Source organism: Salvelinus alpinus, chromosome 23, assembly GCF_045679555.1.
Source record: "Salvelinus alpinus chromosome 23, SLU_Salpinus.1, whole genome shotgun sequence".
NCBI lineage: Eukaryota > Metazoa > Chordata > Actinopteri > Salmoniformes > Salmonidae > Salvelinus > Salvelinus alpinus.
Genome location: NC_092108.1, coordinates 20,324,208 through 20,346,178, shown reverse-complemented (window position 1 = coordinate 20,346,178; position 21,971 = coordinate 20,324,208). Strand labels below are relative to the sequence as shown.

At 42.9% G+C, this 21,971-nt stretch overlaps 2 protein-coding genes across 2 annotated transcripts; one reads left to right on the top strand and one right to left on the bottom strand.

Moving 5' to 3' along the window:
• Positions 1–743: 743 nt before the first annotated feature.
• tada1 (transcriptional adaptor 1) lies at positions 744–8,516 on the bottom strand. The gene is made up of 8 exons (XM_071361449.1): positions 8,107–8,516; positions 7,815–7,906; positions 7,402–7,467; positions 7,059–7,156; positions 5,811–6,023; positions 2,630–2,781; positions 1,865–2,021; positions 744–1,640 (listed from the first exon to the last, which is right to left on the bottom strand). Exons 1-8 carry the CDS (start codon positions 8,178–8,180, stop codon positions 1,488–1,490), a joined length of 1,005 nt encoding a protein of 334 aa, XP_071217550.1. The 5' UTR covers positions 8,181–8,516; the 3' UTR covers positions 744–1,487.
• A 5,968-nt stretch (positions 8,517–14,484) lies between these two features.
• Positions 14,485–21,971, top strand: LOC139550512 (angiopoietin-related protein 1-like). Its single transcript, XM_071361448.1, has 5 exons — positions 14,485–14,878; positions 17,298–18,167; positions 19,281–19,474; positions 20,576–20,846; positions 20,974–21,971. The coding sequence occupies exons 2-5, from the start codon at positions 17,366–17,368 to the stop codon at positions 21,159–21,161; spliced, it is 1,455 nt and encodes a 484-aa protein (XP_071217549.1). The 5' UTR covers positions 14,485–14,878; positions 17,298–17,365; the 3' UTR covers positions 21,162–21,971.

Below are 21,971 nucleotides of genomic sequence, written 5' to 3'. Positions count from 1 at the left end.
AAGTGTGCCTAAAATACGGCGTCCTGTTGAAAATGCTGGTCGGTAGTAGACCTAGTAGTCGTACCAAAGATGGTGGATAAATTAAGATGGTTCACGCAGGCCGTTTACCATTGGAAAAAAAATGGAGCATTAGTAATGCATTTTTTTGTAGGCAGAAACTCCGCTATGGTTCGTTGAACAAAGCCAACGGGAAAAGTGAGTTTTTGGATAAACGCTTAAAATAAGGTGGGGTAAACACAGGTTTAGGGGAGCTTATACATTTTGTTCTATGAGATCTTCATCAGCTAACGTCGCTTTTTTACACTTTGAAGCTTTTATGTAAGACCAAACCCACATAACGCACATAAAGGCTTCATAGTTCATAAAGGTCATGTTAACCGAATAACTATTCTTTCCCCATTAATTTTGCCCAAGGCTGAACAACCAGAGGTAAATCATTAGTTTTTTAGGTCTACAAGCTCTATAGCAGCTGGGTCTGGCCTACTTAGTTAATTGAACCGAAAAAAACAAGTGGGGTGTCGCACTTCCTCTTCAGTCTCTGGTGGTGTTTTACGGAGCTCAAGTGCACATGAGTAATGAGGGGGAACATTCTACACACCTATTCCCAAAGATGACATTTCTATTCCACCATAGAAATAGATACGTTACACTATTTCATTGATAGTAATCTATTTTAATTGAAGATTAAAAATGAGCAAATTATGAACATATAATAGGAAAACATTTATTCAATAAAACTTGTGTTAACAGAAGTGTAATATTTTTTTATTTCATTTTGCCATTTTTGACTGATATTAAAAACGATTGGTGAAAAAAATACAAAATCATATATACATATTTGCATACATACTGTGATGCATGCATCGCTGTGACAAAATACAGTATACAAGGACCCAAGTGTAGTTCAGGCATAATTCTGCAAGAGCATGTCAATATCAAAATAAAAGGGGCCGCAATATTTGTTCACAGAGGTGTGGGAAATACAACAAAAGTAACACTGACAAATTAACTGACAAAATAACAAACTCACCCAAAGGTCAGAAATGCTCCCTAACTTGTTAACAGTGCATTTAAAAAACGGTCAGAGGTTATGGGAGAGATATAGCTCTGTGTGTGTAGACATGTTAGTGCCTTAACAAGCCATGTCTGTGACAATACCACAACACTGGGACTTCCTTTCTGTCTCTACATTACAGCACAGATCTGTGAGTCTTCCACACCGATATGCATCCAAGGCTGGGTTTACACTCCACCAAGCGTTCTAAAACGTTATTGACACTAGTGTAAAGTTGTGTTGCATGGTGAATTGGTTGCAAAGCCCCCCTAGTGGAGTGTTAATCCAGTCTTAGAGATCATCCTCTCCCTCTGCTTCAAGGCAGGGTAAAGGGCCCACATAGGTGCCTCAACACTGTGTTCATCTCTCCATTTGTCTCTCCCCTACCCAACCACGACCTGTCTGCGTGTCCACCTGACCGTCTGTGTGTGTCTCAGCTGACAAGCAGGCCGTCCTTCCCTGCGTGGCGTTGGCGGTGCACATGGTCCTGCTCCAGCTCCTCGTGACTTGGGTGCCACAGCCGGGACAGGATACGCTCCATGTTCAGGGCATACATGGTGTGAGAGGGCATCACACCCCGGTGGACCTACATCAAAGATAAACATATACATTAGCAATAAAGTAGTTTCAGTTTCTTTTTTATTTCACATACATTTACATAAATACCTTCTGTTCAGCTTTGCCTTTTGATTAAACAGAATAATGAGTTTGTTGAATGCAAGTGAAAAGGAAATCAATTAAAATGTCAATGTTTTTGGTTATAGGTATATCATGTGATGGTACAGCCAATTGAAGCTGCAATCTCCTCACCTGTAAAGCTTCCAAGAGATCAAACATGCTGATAGGAGGGAGGGGCGCAGGGAGACTGTCACCGGAACAGGCCAATAGGAGAGCAGCCTGCTGCTCAGTATTGTCTGGTGACACCTGAGGGGGTGGGCCCGCCGGGAGAGACGCACTGGGAGGTGGGCTGGGGGACGAGGAGAAAGACAGCGGGTCAGTACGGATAGAGTCAAGAGCATGACAAGAGCATAAAGGTCATCTATTAGTAAAGGGGAATGCTGCCTGGCCCCAACACCGCAAAGGAGTTCTCTCTAGGAATAATAAGAAAACCTTACAGAATGGTGCAAAAAGTACGCACTACGTTGCCCTTTTTGCACCTTGTCATTTGTAAATTTAAAATATAGCTATTTGACAGACCTATATCCAGTGATCCTTTTTGCAGGGTGCTGTACTGGCAGCTCTCCTGCCTCACCTAACTGTTACTACTGCTGCTTCATGCACATACAGCACAATATGCTGTTTGAACAACCATTTAGCTAGCTACTACTGATGTTTATAAATGGCCCTTCAAGTTGACCCTGGAAGTTTACTTGGAACAGAACAATTGGTTACACTTTATTCTACAGTCGGCTGCTTACCAGGATGTAATTTTCTAATAATAGCATTGTAATTACGTTTCAGTTTCTTTGCGATTCATTGACACAAATAGTTAGATATTTAATTGAACATTCTTCTAGTTGATGTGAGGTAGATGACAGTGGAGAGCTGCAGACAGTTGACCTCTGACTTCCTTACCATTCAGTGACGATTTGGTAGGCAGCCAGGCTGTTCTTCAAGTAGGGCTGTGGGGTGACATGACTGCCGAAGGCGTAGGGGAAGTGTCCGTCACGCAGCCGGTAGGCCTTCCTCCTGGACACCACGGCAGTCAGCACATCCTTCAGGTGGTTCTGTGGTAGTGGAGGGACAACAGGTTACTTACTGTAGTAAACTAAAGAATCCTGAGTGGACTGCTGATGTTTGAGGGGGTACAAAGGGGGAAGACAAAGCATGTATCAAAGCATAAAATAATCTGTCCTAGGTTCAATCCCAATACACACCCCCCCTCAGTTTTGCACGATCCTGCGAGCCCCATCGAGTCAGAGTGGTATCCAAATTCAATTTTGAGCGAGGCGTAGTGGCTTTTCAGCCCTCCAGTTGGCCTTCCAAACAAAGCGAAGAGAGATGCAGACTTCCTATCGAGTCAGACTGAGAGGTTCCCAAAACTCCCAAGAAGCTCCCAAGGCTGGAGTTGCTTCCAAAACCCCCCCCCAAAAAATACTAGGATGGAAGCAAATGTAAGTAATTATAACTTCATAACAAATCATGCAAAAAAATGTAGTTAAGAGGAATATATTAGTTAATGTAGAAAAACAATTATGCATATTTTTGTCAAAGTTAACTTATGAAAATTGCTATTTATCAAGCTACAGTGCATTCGGAATGTATTCAGACCCCTTCCCTTTTTCCAAATTGTTACATTACAGCCTTATTCTAAAATGGGTTAAATAAAATATTTCTCAATCTACACACAATACCACATAATGACAAAGCAAAAACAGGTTAAGAAATATTTGCTAATTTAATAAAAACTGAAATACCTTATTTAAATAAGTATTCAGACCCTTTGCTATGAGACTCGAAATTGAGCTCAGGTGCATCCTGTTTCAACTGATCATCCTTGAGATGTTTCTACAACTTGATTGGAGTCCACCTATGGTAAATTCAATTGATTGGACATGATTTGCAAAAGGCACACACCTGTCTATACAAGGTCCCACAGTTGACAGTGCATGTCAGAGCAAAAACCATTCCATGAGCTTTGAGACAGGATTGTGTCAATGCACAGATCTGAGGAAGGGTACCAAAACATATCTGCATCATTGAAGATCCCCAAGAACAGAGGCATTCTAAAATGGAAGCAGTTTGGAACCACCAAGACTCTTCCTAGATCTGTCCGCACTGCCAAACTGAGCAATCGGTGGGAGAAGGGCCTTGGTCAGGGAGGTGACCAAGAACCCAATGGTCTCTCTGACCGAGCTCTAGAGTTCCTCTGTGGAGATGTGAGAACCTTCCAGAAGGACAACCATCTCTGCAGCATTCCACCAATCAGGCCTTTATAGTTGAGTGGCCAGTCGGAAGGCACTCCTCAGTAAAAGGCACATGACGGGGCGGCAGGTAGCCTAGTGGTTAGAGCGTTGGACCAGTAACCGAAAGGTTGCTAGATCGAATCGCCGAGCTGACAAAGTAAAAATCTGTCGTTGTGCCCCTGAGCAAGACATTTAACCCACTGTTCCTAGGCCGTCATTGTAAATAAGAATTTGTTCTTAACTGACTTGCCTAGTTAAATAAAATAAAAATTAAATGACAGCCCGCTTGGAGTTTGCCAAAAGGCACCTAAAAGACTCTCAGACCATGAGAAGCAAGATTCTCTGGCCTGATGAAACCAAAATTGAACTCTTTGGCCTGAATGCCAAGCGTCACGTCTGGAGGAAATCTCGCACCATCCCTACGGTGTTTTTCAGCGGCAGGGACTGTGGGACTAGTCAGGATCGAGGGAAAGATGAACGGAGCAAAGTACAGAGAGCTCCTTGATGAAAAGCGCTATGGAGCAAGTTAGGACCTCAGACTGCCGCCTTCCAACAGGACAATGACCCTAAGCACACAGCCAAGACAAGGGGTGGCTTCGGGACAAGTCTCTCAATGTCCTTGAGTGGCCCAGCCAAAGCCCAGACTTGAACCCGACTGAACATCTCTGGAGACCTGAAAATAGCTGTACAGTGACACCCCCCCCATCCAACCTGACAGAGCTTGAGGGGATCTGCAGGGAAGAATAGGAGCAACTATAGCTAGCTATATGGTGTTTGACATGTGTATGAATGTAATTCATGGTGTTTAATGCGTTAGGGACTCCTGAGCAAACCAGGTTGTCACCTTGTGAAATCCGGTGGATGTAAAGAATCTAGCTTAAGCATTTACCCCAAATTTAATAAACAATTTTTGTAAGCTTGCCTTGGTCATTAAAAAAAAAAGTTTCAAATTCAAATCATTGATCTTCCTCGTAGTAACGTTAGAGATTGACGATATTTGTCATGCAATGTAGCTGAAGTAACGTAGCTAACTCTTTTCTTACTTATGTGTAGTGCAGGATGAAAAAAAAAAAAAAAACTATTCTATGGATGTGAAGCTTTGTACAAAATCTCTATATGGACACAAATGTTTGGTATAAATATTAATTCAAAACAGTAGTTTTAATTACTTCCACTGGTTAACCATTAATCCCCAAGAAATTACAGAAAATGACAGTGAAGAAAATGCGACTGTTACTTGTCAAACTGTTATTATGGAATTAAAGTCCTACTTCAGTACTACTCCACATTGAACCAAAGCCAGAAGATATGTACATTAGGGCACATTGTTTTGCAGTACTTTCATTTGTTGCTCATATGGTAAGAACATATGCTGCATGAGAAATGTAAAAATAAAAAAAGCTATGTATTTATTTTATTTTATTTAACCAGGCAAGTCGGTTAACTGCCCATGAACAACTATCTTGCTCAGGGGCAAAATTACAGATTTTAACCTTGTCAGCTCAGGGATTCGATCCAGCAACCTTTTGGTTACTGGCCCAATGCTCTAACCACTAGGCTACCTGTCGCCAGGCATTGTGATAAACAAGGCTCGACGTCAATGAATTGCGTGGTAAACAATCCTTTGGCGGTTTCTGCTGTGTGCCAATGATGTAGAGATGTCCCATTTCCTAGTGTTATGATATCTCTCCCTACCACTAGTTGCTCCATTTGAGGGATACTCCCCCACCGAGGGACACTCAAACGATGGGGACGGTTAAGGGAGGGGGGAAATTGGGATAAAGCCCTAGACTGAAAACATGAACTCTACAACCCTTCTCATATCTTGTACCAGTATCGCGCACACATACCTCCACAGCGTGGATCATGGTGCTGACAGCGTCCTCCATGACGTTGTCCAGGCCCAGCTCGAAGGCGGTGACCATCATGCGGGCCTCCAGCTGGCCACGGGTGGGCAGCAGCAAGGTATGGGCACTAAGTTTCAGTTCGTCCTCCTCACCCCCCGCCTCCCGCGGGCTAAAGGGCTGGGCTGCACTCAGAGGGTTCTGGGGCTGGAAACGATGCTGAAGATGCAACGGGTCACACACACAGCAATATACTTCAACAGAAAGATGATCTAAACCATATATTATTGCCACCTCCCATTATGCAAGGGCAACAATATTCTTTATAAACACTACGGAAGAAAATTAGGAAGTATGATCACATTTGTTACGCGTGTGTTAAGGATTCCGACAAACAAAACAAGTTTACCCATATCAATCCCATTCCTGCTGATCTCCACTGGCTACCTGTTCCTCAAAGAATTTAATATAAAATGATCCTCCTTGTCTACAAAGCCCTAAATGACATCAGACCCACCTACCTGTCTGACCTACTCTCCCTCTATGAACCTCCACGCACCCTACGTTCTAGCAACACCAAACTACTCCTAGGACCATGCCCCTAGGACCAGGCTCCACACAATGGGCGACTGTGGCCTTTCCTCCCACGCACCACGCCTATGGAACTTCCAGATAATCTTAGGGCTGTTTAGGGGGGTGGGTATAATTTGTAGAACGTTCCAACAGGAATCTGTTCCAAAAACTTCGTAAATAACCAGGTTGCCAACAAATAACGCATATAAAGTTGTATAGCGGCAGAATATGATACCGGGTAGGGAGTGGGCTAATTAATTACGTTTTTTCACTCACCATGTTTATTCTGAAAAATGTATGTCCTCACTCTGGTAGCCTATTGACAAACATTAAGAATAAGCTACGTGATGAGTTGATGCCTATTCGGCAGCTATTTAGCTAACGTTAGGTGAATTGATCATGCTACTTTGTATGCATTTGTTGGCAACCTTGTACTTCAAAGTTTTTGGAACAGATTCCTGTTGGAACATTCCACAAATTATACCCACACATTCAGACTGCTTTTAAAGCAAGCCTTAAGACTAATCTCTATCGGCTGGCCTACCGTTCTTCCTAGACTGATTGTTGCTTTCATTAGAGATATATCTATCTATTTCCCCCCTATTCTATTTTATGCACTGAGATTATACTTGATAATGAAAAACACTTTACAAAATTAATAAATTATTATTAACAACTCACATCAAATTTCTGTCTGGAGGAGAACTTCTTCTTTCCTTTGGCGGGCTTGCCAGGCTTGGAGGCTGGGCCACCTGCCCATTGCAAAGATCCAGCACCCTCTGGAAAAGAGAAGGAGGTTACAGTCAGGTTTGTGGTCAAGGCACAAACCTCGAGTGTTGGACTAGTTACCGAAAGGTTGCAAGATCAAATCCCCGAGCTAACACGGCCTGTTCCTAGGCCGTCAATTAAAACAATTTGTTCTTAACTGACTTGCCTAGTTAAATAAAGGTAAAATAAAAAAAATACAGATGTGAGGAAACTGTATCAATTAAGATATTGATACATTCTACATTGGAAAACCTACCTGGTGTGGAGATGATGATCTGACAACGAGTGAGAATGGCCAGGAGAAAGTCATTGTGGACATGAACTGAGAGGGGGGGAAATTGGGAGAGTTAGCTTTGAAATGGTTTCTTTTTTTGCATTGAACTGTAGCTCTGGGCCATGCACGTGTGTCAGGTCGTTGTGCAGATCGGACGCATGGCTAGTGGCGGTAAATAAAGTACTCACAATACATATTTTGGATTAACGAAACGACAGCTCTCTAATTCAGAGAAAAGTTCATCAGCACTCTAGTAACATCTTGACTTTGGTGAGTAACAAAAGTATAATGAAGCCAGTCACTAAAAATGAGGTTAATGGAAAGATGCAGGGCTCCACGGACCAGCTAGGTCCAACACACAGAAACAGATAATGTCGAATAATATCTGCACTAACCGTTGTCTTGTGCCAAAAGGCGACGAGCCTCGATGTCAAACTCTTCCTTGCTTATCTTCTGTTTGAACCACAGTTTCAAGTTCGCCCAGTAACTTTAAAAGATATGCAATTGAGGAAATAAACATTCAGTAAGCTAGCTAACGTTAAGGTTACACTGGTCACTGCATAGCCGTTTGCAGACAGTTAACGTTAGCTAGCTTTGCTATCTATTCGTTTAAACCAACTTGCGAAATAGGAAAGTAAAACAAACATACAGTGTAAGGACAACATAAACCAACGGTAGCATACTTACTGTTTGACATTATCACCAATTGCTTCTGTTAAATTTTTCTTAGCAATTTCAAGCTCACTAGCATGGGCTGCCATAACGACTATAATTGTGTGACGCACTCAGGTTCGTATAATGCCGCGTTCAAAGGAACTCGTTGTGCGTTGAAAACAACTGGGAACTCGGGAGAAACGATCTCCGACTGTGGAAAATAAATGTAAACAGTCATGGAATTCGAAATTTCAACCCCAGAACTCTGGCCTCTTTCTAGTGTTCCGACCTGAAGATCACAGAAGTCATGATTTGACCACGTATTTTTCCCAATTCCCAGTTGTTTTGAACGCGGCATTACTAACCCTGTGACGTACTTATTCCGGTCATGCGCTGCATCTTCTTCTTCTATACTCGGAAGTGTGTGCATTAGCTAAAAGTGTAACAGTACCACCTATGAACTTGGAATATAAGCAAACACACGTGCAATTAGCCTTTTTTTGCCAGCAGAGAGCACACGTGCCTCAGGAGATAGTGCTGTGTATTAATTATATCCCTCCGTGGCTGTGTATGTATCAACTGGACTAGACAATCTGGACCCTCACTTTCTAAGATTATCTGCCGAAATTGTTGTAACCCCTATTACTAGCCTGTTCAACCTCTCTTTCGTATCGTCTGAGATTCCCAAAGATTGGAAAGCTGCCGCGGTCATCCCCTTCTTCAAAGGGGGTGACACTCTAGACCCAAACTGCTACAGACCTATATCTATCCTACCCTGTCTTTCTAAGATCTTCGAAAGCCAAATTAACAAACAGATTACCGACCATTTAGAATCCCACCGTACCTTCTCCGCTATGCAATCTGGTTTCAGAGATGGTCATGGGTGCACTTCAGCCACGCTCAATGTCCTAAACGGCATCATAACCGCCATCGATAAGAGACATTACTGCGCAGCCGTATTCATCGACCTGGCCAAGGCTTTCGACTCTGTCAATCACCACATTCTTATTGGCAGACTCAACAGCCTAGGTTTCTCAAATGATTGCCTCGCCTGGTTTACCAACTACTTCTCTGATAGAGTTTAGTGTGTCAAATCGGAGGGCCTGTTGTCCGGTCCTCTGCCAGTCTCTATGGGGGTGCCACAGGGTTCAATTCTCGGGCCGACTCTCTTCTCTGTATATATCAATGATGTTGCTCTTGCTGCTGGTGATTCTCTGATACACCTCTACGCAGACGACACCATTCTGTATACTTCTGGCCCTTCTTTGGACACTGTGTTAACTAACCTCCAGACAAGCTTCAATGCCATACAACTCTCTTTCTGTGGCCTCCAACTGCTCTTAAACGCAAGTAAAACTAAATGCATGCTATTCAACCGATCACTGCCTGCACCTGCTCGCCCGTCCAGCATCACTACTCTGGACTAAAGGTCGACCGATTATGATTTTTCAACGCCGATACCGATTATTGGAGGACCAAAAAAGCCGATACCGATTAATCGGCCGATTTACAAAAAAAAAATGTATTTGTAATAATGACAATTACCACAATACTGAATGAACACTTATTTTAACTTAATATAATAAATACATCAATAAAATCAATTTAGCCTCGAATAAATAATGAAACACGTTCAATTTGGTTTAAATAATGCAAAAACAAAGTGTTGGAGAAGAAAGTAAAAGTGCAATATGTGCCATGTAAGAAAGCTAGCGTTTAAGTTCCTTGCTCAGAACATGAGAACATATGAAAGCTGGTGGTTCCCTTTAACATGAGTTTTCAATATTCCCAGGTAAGATGTTTTAGGTTGTAGATATTATAGGAATTATAGGACTATTTCTCTCTATACGATTTGTATTTCATATACCTTTGACTATTGGATGTTCTTATAGGCACTTTAGTATTGCCAGTGTAACAGTATAGCTTCCATCCCTCTCCTCGCCGCTACCTGGGCTCGAACCAGGAACACATCGACAACAGCCACCCTCGAAGCAGCGTTACCCATGCAGAGCAAGGGGAACAACTACTCCAAGTCTCAGAGCGAGTGACGTTTGAAACGCTATTAGCGCGCACCCCGCTAACTAGCTAGCCATTTCACATCGGTTACACCAGCCTAATCTTGGGAGTTGATAGGCTTGAATTCATAAACAGCAGGGCTGCTGGCAAAACGCACGAAAGTGCTGTTTGAATGAATGCTTACGAGCCTGCTGGGGCCCACCATCGCTCAGTCAGACTGCTCTATCAAATCATAGACTTAATTATAACATAATAACACACAGAAATACGAGCCTTAGGTCATTAATATGGTCGAATCCGGAAACTATCATCTCGAAAACAAAACATTTATTCTTTCAGTGAAATACGGAACCGTTCCGTATTTTATCTAACGGGTGGCATCCATCAGTCTAAATATTCCTGTTACATTGCACAACCTTCAATGTTATGTCATAATTACGTAAGATTCTGGCAAATTAGTTCGCAATGGGCCAAAACTGTTGCATATACCCTGACTCTGCGTGCAATGAACGCAAGAGAAGTGACACAATTTCACCTGGTTAATATTGCCTGCTAACCTGGATTTCTTTTAGCTAAATATGCAGGTTTAAAAATATATACTTCTGTGTATTGATTTTTAGAAAGGCATTGATGTTTATGGTTAGGTACACTTTGGAGCAACGACAGTCCTTTTTCGCGAAAGCGCACTGCGTCGATTATATGCAACGCAGGACACGCTAGATAAACTAGTAATATCATCAACCATGTGTAGTTATAACTAGTGATTATGATTGATTGATTGATTGTTTTTTATAAGATAAGTTTAATGCTAGCTAGCAACTTACCTTGGCTTCTTACTGTATTCGCGTAACAGACGGGCTCCTCGTGAGGCAGGTGGTTAGAGCGTTGGACTAATTAACCGTAAGGTTGCAAGATTGAATCCCTGAGCTGACAAGGTAAAAATCTGTCGATCTGCCCCTGAACAAGGCAGTTAACCCACCGTTCCTACGCTGTCATTGAAAATAAGAATGTGTTCTTAACTGACTTGCCTAGTTAAATAAAGGTGTAAAAAAATAATCGGCAAAATCGGGGTCCAAAATGACAGATTTCCGATTGTTATGAAGACTTGAAATTGGCCCTAATTAATCGGCCATTCCGATTTAATCGGTCGACCTCTACTCTGGACGGCTCTGACTTAGAATACGTGGACAACTACAAATACCTAGGTGTCTTCCAGACTCACATTAAGCATCTCCAATCCAAAATTAAATCTAGAATCGGCTTCCTATATCGCAACAAAGCATCCTTCACTCATGCTGCCAAACATACCCTCGTAAAACTGACCATCCTACCGATCCTCGACTTCGGTGATGTCATCTATAAAATAGCCTCCAACACTCTACTCAATAAACTGGATGCAGTCTATCACAGTGCCATCCGTTTTGTCACCAAAGCCCCATACACTACCCACCATTGCGACCTGTACGCTCTCGTTTGTTGGCCCTCGCTTCATACTCATCGCCAAACCCACTGGCTACAGGTTATCTACAAGTCTCTGCTAGGTAAAGCCCCGCCTTATCTCAGCTCACTGGTCACCATAGCAGCACCCACTCGTAGCACGCGCTCCAGCAGGTATATCTCACTGGTCACCCCCAAAGCCAATTCCTCCTTTGGTCGTCTTTCCTTCCAGTTCTCTGCTGCCAATGACTGGAACGAACTGCAAAAATCTCTGAAGCTGGAAACACTTATCTCCCTCACTAGCTTTAAGCACCAGCTGTCAGAGCAGCTCACAGATTACTGCACCTGTACATAGCCCATCTATAATTTAGCCCAAACAACTACCTCTTCCCCTACTGTATTTATTTATTTTGCTCCTTTGCACCCCATTATTTCTATTTCTACTTTACACATTCTTCCACTGCAAATCTACCATTCCAGTGTTTTACTTGCTATATTGTATTTACCTCGCCACCATGGCCTTTTTTTGCCTTTACCTCCCTTATCTCACCTCATTTGCTCACATTGTATATAGACTTATTTTTCAACTGTATTATTGACTGTATGTTTTGTTTATTCCATGTGTAACTCTGTGTTGTTGTATGTGTCGAATTGCTATGCTTTATCTTGGCCAGGTCGCAGTTGCAAATGAGAACTTGTTCTCAACTGGCCTACCTGGTTAAATAAAGGTGAAATAAATAAATAAAAGATATGATTTAGGTTTTACAGTCCAACATTGAACATAGCTATAGGTGCAATTTAGGTGGACCCATGTGCACGTTGCCATTAGGCACAGATCAAGAATCAGCTAAACTTACTTTATTTTAGTGTGGGACAATTTCCTCATTCTTGATTGATTGTTATTGGGTTAAATATTGCACTTTGTGATTCAATACATGCCTGTTAGACAAATATACAGCTTTTCAATCCAGTGTATTATGTACAAAAGTTGCCGTTGGAAAGACTATCTTTTCACCACAAAAAAATATGAAAATCTCAAGACAACGAGACATGATTAATACCCATTCTTGCACTCATAGAAGATCACTCAGTTTGGCTTTCACTTGCTGTTTCTTGGACATTAAAAACATGTATAATTATTTAAAACCTTTCCCTGTGGTTGATCCATACTTGTATAGACTGGAGGAAAAGGGTCTATAAAGAAGCAAAATAAAATTCAGATGTACCTCTGGATCACTAGCCTACAGTATCACATCTAGGCTGTATCACATCCTGCCGTGATTGGGAGTCCCATAACATCCTGCCGTGATTGGGAGTCCCATAGGGCGGTGCACAAGGCCGTCATTGTAAATAAGAATTTGTTCTTAACTGACTTGTCTAGTTAATTAAAGGTTAAATAAAAATATAAAATACAATTTAAAAAAAATACAGTGTCTATGTCCGACAGAGCAACACAATTATTTATAGGGCAATAAAAACAATTTCATTGACTATAATTCCTGACTTTACTTTTTTATTGAGGACTATGGCACAATAATAAAATATAATCTGTGAATGTGATTTGTAACAGGTTCCTGAAAGAGGTTTGAGGGGTGGAGAAAGCATGAAATCAATTGCTAGCCTGTATCACAACCTGCCGTGATTGGGAGTGTCACGTTCCTGACCTGTTTTATGTTATTTTTGTATGTGTTTAGTTGGTCAGGGCGTGAGTTGGGGTGGGCATTCTATGTTTTGTGTTTCTATGTTTAGGTCACTTGTAATTAGCCTTATATGGTTCTCAATCAGGGACAGGTGTTTGACGTTTCCTCTGATTGAGAACCATATATAGGTTGGCTGTTCACACTGTTTGTTTGTGGGTGATTGTCTTCTGTGTCTGTGTATGTTGCACCACACGGGACTGTTTCGGTTTGTTTGTTCGTTTGATGTAGTCCGTTCCTGTTCGTGAGTTCTTCGTGCATTTATGTAAGTTCCATGTTCAGGTCTGTCTACGTCGTTTTCTTATTTTGTAGTTTGTTGAAGTGTTTTCGGTTTTCGTCAGTACTTTAATAAACTTCATTATGTCCAAATATCACGCTGCACTTTGGTCCAATCCCTACTCCTCCTCTTCGTCTGAAGAGGAGGAGGACACCCGTTACAGGGAGTCCCATTGGGCGGCGCACAATTGGCCCAGCATCGTCCGGGTTTGGCCGGACTAGGCCGTCATTGTAAATAATAATTTGTTCTTAACTGACTTGCCAAGTTAAATAAAAAAATATATATAATACATAAATGCTACATGCTTCGTGTGTGTCCTTCACTTTCATAAGGGACCTTTTCTCCAGAGTTAAGTCCTTCTACATTCTGATATAATTTATTTAGAGACCTCTTTTTATATTCAAACGACCACCTTTGAGAGAAACTAAAACATATAAACACACACACCGCAGTCAAGAAAGTTTACTAGTCCCCCATCCCAATATCTTCCAAGTGATACCCTTCTCCCACACTACAAAATGATTTCCTCCCTTGGGATTTACGTCCCAAACATTTTGTCTAAAGACGTCTTTGTCTGCTAAGACCTCCACATGTTGTGTCCGTAGCCAAATAAACACAGCTGCCAATAGCCCTATGATCAGGAGTTCTTCTAAGAGGACTTCTAGGACCAGTGTTTTTGACAGAGATGGAGTATGTATGAGTGAGAAATGTTCAAAGAGCTTTGCTAAAATAAAATTGATTGAGAGTTGTTAATAACAAGTGTGTGTATGGCGTATATGGGAAAGTTTCCTAGTTTAACCACAGATTGAATGTTTATGCCTGACTGAGAGAGAGTTTGTGTGAGTGAGACATATTCCATGCTCTAAGCTGCGATGGCAAGAGTGAGTATGTGTGTGTGATCCTGAGTGGGTGTCATCACCACACACCAATTCCAGGCACCCAGGCTTAGTGTATTTTGCTCTTTTCTTTTTTTCTTTCATTAGCAATTGGAACCTTATAATAGGAGGAGTTCTCTTATTCTTTAGGAGCACTATGACAGAGGTAGTAGGCAGGACAACCTACCACTCCAGAGGGAAAAACTCACCATCCCCCCAGGCTAGCTCAAACTTTCTGGACCAGCCTCCATCCTACTGTGAGTGTGTGAGTGTGTGTGTGTGTGTGTGAATGCCACAGATATTCACTAACCAGTTTGTGAGGCCAGCGAGAGAGAGAGACAGAGAGACCAGTACTAAGGAGAAGGCAGGAGAGTGAAGAGCATGCTGCTATACAGGAGCCACAACTGAGACTGAGACATCGGCCCCCACAAGCCTCTAACAAGCACCAGCAGAAGAAGCAAACAACGTTGAGACGCACAGGCTGTCTTCACACATAGCTACAGGTGTGTACACACTTTTCTTTTCATGTGGCCTATCCTGTCCTGTCTGTCTTTTCTTAAACTTTGTTCAACAGATGCCTCAATGGAAAATTCCAGTTCCGGTATTGTTCAGACCAGAGATAGTTTGTAGATCTTATCTGTCATCGCCATGGGTACGTGGTTGTTTATTTTCTGTGATTGCCAAATTGGGGTCTATTATATTTAAGTAATTTATTTTGTAGAAATGTCATTACAAATGGCTTGTACTTTAATAGAAGCCTCCCAGAACTGGCACCATTCACCACAATTAATTGTTAATTTATTTATTGTAATACACTCGTGTTCTCATTTATTTTCTGTTTATTACCTCTTTAGTAGCTGCTATTAAAGGTGTATTAACTGTTATCAATGGTTTATTAACTTACAAGCGTCAGCCATTAGACAGACACTAGGTAGGGGAAAAAAGTCTGAGCAAACATCCCCCCTGGGCCTGCCAGTGAATGGACAGACACACTTGAGTCACAACAGAACAGCCAGTGACCCGCTGGCACTGGAGGGCATTCACCCAAAGACTGGCACTGTCCTCTGCTAGCCTACTGTACTGTAGGACAGTCACCGCAAGTTTGACCTGTCTGGATGCAAACCGCCCCATTAATATTGATGAGCTATTCGTCTGGCTCTGCCTGAGTAGGAAAATGTACTTTGGATACTTTTTTTTATAAGTCAATTAAAAATGTAATGCTCTGACTGTGGCTGACTTGATGAAGACCAGCAGGCCTAGGGTGTTAGCGACAGACACATATAGCAGTAATAACACACTATTAGATGAATAGTCCTGTGATTCTCATACTGAGCCTTTTGTGTAAACATTGTCACTTATCTGCGACCTGAGTCTGAGTCTGTAATTGGGGTTTGGGACTAACTTTTAAGAAGGGTCAATCACCGAAGCCAAATTATTGAGAGTGATCATGAATGAGTGTTTTTACTAAAAGAAGGAGAGAGACAGAGAGAGCTGATGGCTTATGCTCAAGAACCAAGTCTCAAATTCTAATATCACTTTCTAAATCTCTCCTCCAACTTTCCTTAAAACTATTCTTCATCTGTTAGTCTGTATTTGGGTGTTTTTGATTTGATTTGTCTGAAAGCCTGACACAAAGGAAATGTATGGATTTCCAGTGCTGTACTGGTAATGATAAATAACTAAATCAATAGTACATAAATAAAGAAAATGTTATGTTGTCTACTGCTCAAAGTCAGGCAGCAAAACAATGTTTCTCTCTCTTGATAGTGACAAAGGGAACAATTTTGTCACCACAGCCATTTTGGTTTAGGTAATGCTGCCACCATCCTCCCATTAAGTATTGTTGGAACGGGACCCTTCAATGCAGCTTAAAATATTTCATGAAAGACCGCAGGCAGAAATGATTGAGTGCCCCCACTTCTTTTTCCATCCAAGAGACGGTGAGTCCTTGCTTCCTCAGTATGTTTGAATCCAGGGGATTTGTTTTGATGGGTAGCCTATTGATGTGAAGTAGGTCATAATGTGCGCCTGTCAAAAGTGTTGGATGGTTGAGGGTTATTTAACCTTTTTGGCCCACATCCTCTGCATACGCCATTCTAGTTGTGGTTTGGCCGAAGTGCAACATCAGTCTAACGTTTGGCCCGCTGTTAGCAATCTGAATGCCCGGAGGCAAGCCAAGCTATCTATTGAAAAGGAGGGTTTTTTCACTTAACATGCATTTTTTAACAGCACCCCTCCCTGCTCTCCATTCTTTGTGCTGTCAAGACCAATAAGTTCAAAATGTGAGCCTCACCTCTTAAAATAGATTCCCAGAAAACATTACTCATAAACCAGGAGATTCATGCTCACAGTCTCACACATCCAGCTCTTTAATTCTGTACCAAATTCAGCCGGTGCCAAATGTCTCCATATTTAGGCCAGCCAGGAGAAATAGGATGAGAGTCAAATGGGTCAGTCTGAAACAATCATTGTCCTCCAACTGGTGCCAAAGAGGTGCACAGGTCTTTCCGAGACTTTTTTATTTTATTTAGAATTGGGGCTACATGTTTGCCTTCCTTTAATGCCAAACAAAAATTCTCTACTTGGTTTTCAGACTTTTCTATGGAAGAGTCCAGACTTTTTCTAACTGTATCCCTCCACATAATAATAATACAAAGGTTTTCTATAGCCCTTTTCTCAAATCTAAAGATACAACCTGGAAGCTTTTGGAGAAGCTTGATTAAGCAGGGGAGATGAGAACAGGAGCTAACCAAACACACCCAGAGATGGTTAGGCTCAGTAGCATGAAGGAACACCCAAGAGTAAATGAACTGAAGCCAGAATTGGAGCTGTGATAACATATTTCTGCATGCCTGCTCTGCAGTGCACACACCACTGCTAAGAATTCAACCACATATTGCCCCGCTTTCCCGTCTGTTTTAGGTGCAACAGTGACACAGCCGTCAGCTGCAGAGGAGCAGAAGAAGAGAAGAGTAACCAAGAGACTGACCATGGGGCCCAGAGCTTTATGCCTGTTTGTCCTGCTTGGGCTGTCTGTCTGGGGCAGCAGTGAGGGCCTCAGATCCCCCATCCTGACCCGGAGACGAAGGGCCCCAGAGGACACAGGAGAACCACCCAAAAAGTGCTCGTACACCTTCCTGGTCCCTGAGCAGAAGATCACAGGGCCCATCTGCGCCAGCCGGGGCCTACACACGGACAAGGATCGCGTGACCCGCCTAGACGTGGCGGCAGTGAGGGACCTGCTCTCCAAACAGAGACGGGAGATGGACAACCTGAAGCTGGTGGTAGATGTGGACGGGGACATGGTAAACGAGATGAAGCTGCTGAGGAAGGAGAGCAGGAACATGAACTCCAGGGTGACCCAGCTTTACATGCAGCTGCTTCATGAGATCATCAGGAAGAGAGACAACTCTCTGGAGCTGGCTCAGCTGGAGGGACGCATTCTCAACGCCACAGCAGAGTCCCTACGTCTGGCAGCCCGCTACCGAGACCTGGAGGTCCGCTACGCCACGCTCTCCGCCATGGTCAACAACCAGTCGGTTCTGATTGGTGCCCTGGAGGAGCGCTGTCTACAGGTGTACGGCCGGCGGCAGGAGCAGCCTCCTCAGGGCCCACCGCTGGTACAGGTAGTGCCGGAGAACATACCGGTTAGCATCCCAAGGTTCACCAACGAGATCCAGAGGGACCATAGCCGGGCGTTCCCCAGAGACAGGGGCTCCCGAGTGGGGCCGGCACCCACAGGAGGCACCCTGGAGCTCCGGACGGCTCCGCAGGGCAACTTCAGCGCAGAGGGTGGGTGGGTTGATTGATTGAGTCATTTGATAGGTTGGGTGGTTGGTGGGATGTGTGGGGGGGTGGGTGGTTGGTACCAAGGGTAAAACAGGTATTTCTAAATTAACCTCACAACCTCAGACCAATGGGTGTATGAATGGAATAACAGCAGGTTCATTTTCTTCTTAGACTGAGTATTTATTATGAAACATTTGCATATCAGCTGGAACTAGGTTTAGCTGGAACTAGGTTCACCTGGAACTAGGTTTGGTGCTGCTCACCAGAAAGAAAGACCTCGATGGAAATAAAAATGTTGTCTTGTCTGAAATCAGAAGAAAGAAAGGAAAAGCCTGTGCGATTCTACTCATCAAACAAAATTCCTGACACATTTAGAATAATAAAGCATGTGTGACTTGAAGGCAGCTCTGTATGAAAGCGAACCCTCTCCAGGACTGCTCCCTCTCATGCTAAGCATGGACAGAAGCCAGGCTGGAATGACATGGTTTCCTTCCCCTAACCACAAAGTAGCAGCACTTCTGGTTTACTTCACCACTGCTTGCTCAGGCTAATACAGACTAATACAGTAGCTACCCACCTCTATAAACTAGGAAAAGATTCATCTCACATTATACAACTTACCCACTGGGCAAAAACTGGTTAAATCAACATCGTTTCCACGTAAATTCAAGGTGATGTTGAATCAACGTGGAAAACTGATTGGATTTGCAAAAAGTCATCAACGTAAAGGATCTTAGTATTTTTTTCCACCCAAAGTTGAACCTAAATCCTGATGAAATTAGGATTTCACGTTGAATTCACGTTAATTGACAACTCAACCAAATGTAAATCAGAACTAGACGTTGAAATGACATCTGCGCCCAGTGAGTCACTGTTTTTAACTGTCCACATCTTCTCTAAGACAAATGTATAACAAATGAACTGTAGTAAGAGGTAAACTAGAATAATCAATGGGTTCAAAACAAACTCACTGGTTTAGCTGCTTACATTTGGTTGGTGATTAAAAGTCTGTAACAGCTACATCCCTCCATCACTCCCTCTGTTCCTTCATCTCTTCCCCATTCCTCCATCTCTGCCTCCATCTCTCCCTTCATCCCTCCATCCATCCTGCCCCAGGTCCTTTCAGGGACTGTCTTCAGGCGCAGGAGGCTGGCCATAGCACCAGCGGTATGTACCTGCTGAAACCTGACGAGGCAGAGAGGCCCATGCAGGTGTGGTGTGAGCAGGGCCTGGACAATGGAGGCTGGACTGTCATCCAGAGCAGGAGGGATGGCTCCGTCAACTTCTTCAGGAACTGGGACGCCTACAAGGTGACAATGACAAAGACACCTCTGCCTGTCCAATCGCCTCTTACAAAACCTTTAAGCCAGAGACAACAATGGTGCCGTTATATGACCTATCCAAAGGAACTCATCTGGTCTGGTGTCTCGGGATCCTTTCCAAGGCCTGGTCCCCTCGTGTTTTCACTTATAATATAATGTGTGTTTCAGCATATTCATGCTGAAGAGATTAAGTTTGAGATTGCCACTATGAAACATAGGAAGACCCAGCAGGAAGGTATGTTCCATCGCTCAATCTCCAACATTGACGTTCCAAACCACCATAGCTCTGCTAGCTACATCCACCCAGTACATCTTAAGGATGAACTGTATCTGCGTTGGCCTTGCTTCTTGCTTGATGATTTAATTCAGCGTTCCATATAGCTCTGCCAGGCTAGCTAGCGTAGGTTTAACTGGAACTTAATAACTCTCCTCAACATAGATGAGTGGTTGTGAATCAATCTTCAACCACCAATCCACCACATATAAACACATATGCATGCATACACACGCGAACACACACACACACACAGCACCAGTGGAGGCCCAGGACAATCATAATTCCCGGCTGTACTACTTAATTCGCAATCAGAAACCAAATCAGACCACAGCCATTTAGTGTGAAGTGCTCTGAGGAGAACAGCCAGATACAGATTGGTCATGGTTTTTCAGCACACACAGGGGGGCCAGTGTCATCACCATTAGCAGGGATTCCAACTGTTGTTTGGGGTTGAAATATGAACAATGAAAGCCCCCATTTCTAAGATTGATGCTTATTATTTTCCAGTATGGATTCCACAATGTCTTTAGTTTCATCTGTATAGCCAATTTTAATTACAGTACAGTAATTCAATGCGAATATCAAATTATTGTTTGTCTTATATATTATTTTGTCCAAAGAAGATTAATACTAACTTGCAGGAGAATCAAAAAGTAAATTAGATGATTGGCCAAGATTACTGGTCTTGTCTTCCAAAAGTACTTTTTGACAAAAGTTGATTTAGTGTTCCTTATTTTAACATTCCTCTTTTTAAACCACTCTGACTACAAAACCAATGACTCATTTTTTATCTCTGTCCCCTCCTTTCTCAGAATGGATTTGGCAACATAGACGGTGAGTACTGGCTGGGGTTGCTTGGGATCTACAACTTAGGGAAGCAGTCTGACTACAGACTTCTAGTGGAGCTGGAGGACTGGGTGGGGAAGAAGGTGTATGCTGAGTACAGCAGCTTTCACCTGGAGCCTGAGAGCGAGGGCTACCGCCTGAGGCTGGGCACCTATCAGGGAAACGCTGGTGACTCACTCAGCAGCCACAACGGCAAGCAGTTCACCACACTGGACCAAGACAAGGACGCCTTCTCAGGTGGGTCAATCAATCAAATGATACACTGTTGGCTAAACACTTAAGACATCCAGTAGGTCCTTAAGAACGCATATGAGCAAACTCAATGGGTATCTTTTAATGGACTATTTATATTCTCTCGATGCAGGTAACTGTGCACACTTCCATAAGGGAGGCTGGTGGTACAACTCCTGTGGCCAGGCCAATCTGAACGGTGTTTGGTACTCCGGTGGGGTCTACCGCAGCAAGTTTCAGGACGGAATCTTCTGGGCGGACTACGGCGGAGGATTCTACTCTATGAAGGGAGTCCGCATGATGGTCAGACCCATAGACTGAGACTAGAGAGGGAGAACCATGACCATCCTAACCCTCAACCAACACATGTACAGTACTGCCTATCTCAAACCCACTCACAGACATTGACTACAAACATTGTGTGACCTCATTGTGTGAGGTGGCATAGTATTTCACATGTGAAGCTAATTTGCAGGCAGACGACAGGTTTATCCTGCAGGCCTAGAGACCCTCAGCACTTCCTTTAGAAACTACTAATATCCAGGCATCACTGGCAGCACTAGAATTAGAGCAAGGAGTACCAGACATATCAGTTACAATGGAGAAGAAATCAAAACAACTGACCTATGGTATGGCATTGATACTGTATATCCATTCTAGAGGTAAAATGTTGCCTATTTTAGAGGTGTGTAAATATCTTTAGTTGTAATAACGTCTTAAGAAAGCATTCAATCTACTTTGTTCCAACTTCTCCATCTTCTGATGCTTTTATGATTTATGTACCGTAAGATATTTTTTATATGTTTGAAATAAACCAGGCGCCAAGGTGAAGCTGTAACTCATCCAACAGAAAACATTGGGTTTTCTATTCACTATATTTGTGCATCATGCATCATGTATTGCGCTTTCACAGCTGACTTATGTACTCCAGGCTGTGTGGATGTTTTTCTAATTTTACTGTTGATCAAAACAAGTATTAATGGAAAAAAAGAAAAGTAATTATGGTTTATTTTGTGTGGTTTTGGAGACTTAAAAAATGCAGACGAAGCAGAGAGTTAGTGAGAGGCATTGGAACAGCCAGCGAGAAACGCATTGCTGAAAGCCATACAGGACAGAGAGAAGGGAAGAAGA

What these genes read in the sequence shown, in the direction of transcription:
- tada1 (XM_071361449.1), bottom strand. Translation starts at nt 8,180, where the DNA reads ATGGCAGCCCATGCTAGTGAGCTTGAAATTGCTAAGAAAAATTTAACA. An exon ending in CCTCCAGACAGAAATTTGAT is followed by an intron (nt 6,024 to 7,058) that starts GTGAGTTGTTAA and finishes TTGCATCTTCAG; the next exon opens with CATCGTTTCCAGCCCCAGAA. An exon ending in TACCAAATCGTCACTGAATG is followed by an intron (nt 2,022 to 2,629) that starts GTAAGGAAGTCA and finishes CTCGTCCCCCAG; the next exon opens with CCCACCTCCCAGTGCGTCTC.
- LOC139550512 (XM_071361448.1), top strand. Translation starts at nt 17,366, where the DNA reads ATGGGGCCCAGAGCTTTATGCCTGTTTGTCCTGCTTGGGCTGTCTGTC. An exon ending in GGGCAACTTCAGCGCAGAGG is followed by an intron (nt 18,168 to 19,280) that starts GTGGGTGGGTTG and finishes ATCCTGCCCCAG; the next exon opens with GTCCTTTCAGGGACTGTCTT. An exon ending in GGAACTGGGACGCCTACAAG is followed by an intron (nt 19,475 to 20,575) that starts GTGACAATGACA and finishes CTCCTTTCTCAG; the next exon opens with AATGGATTTGGCAACATAGA.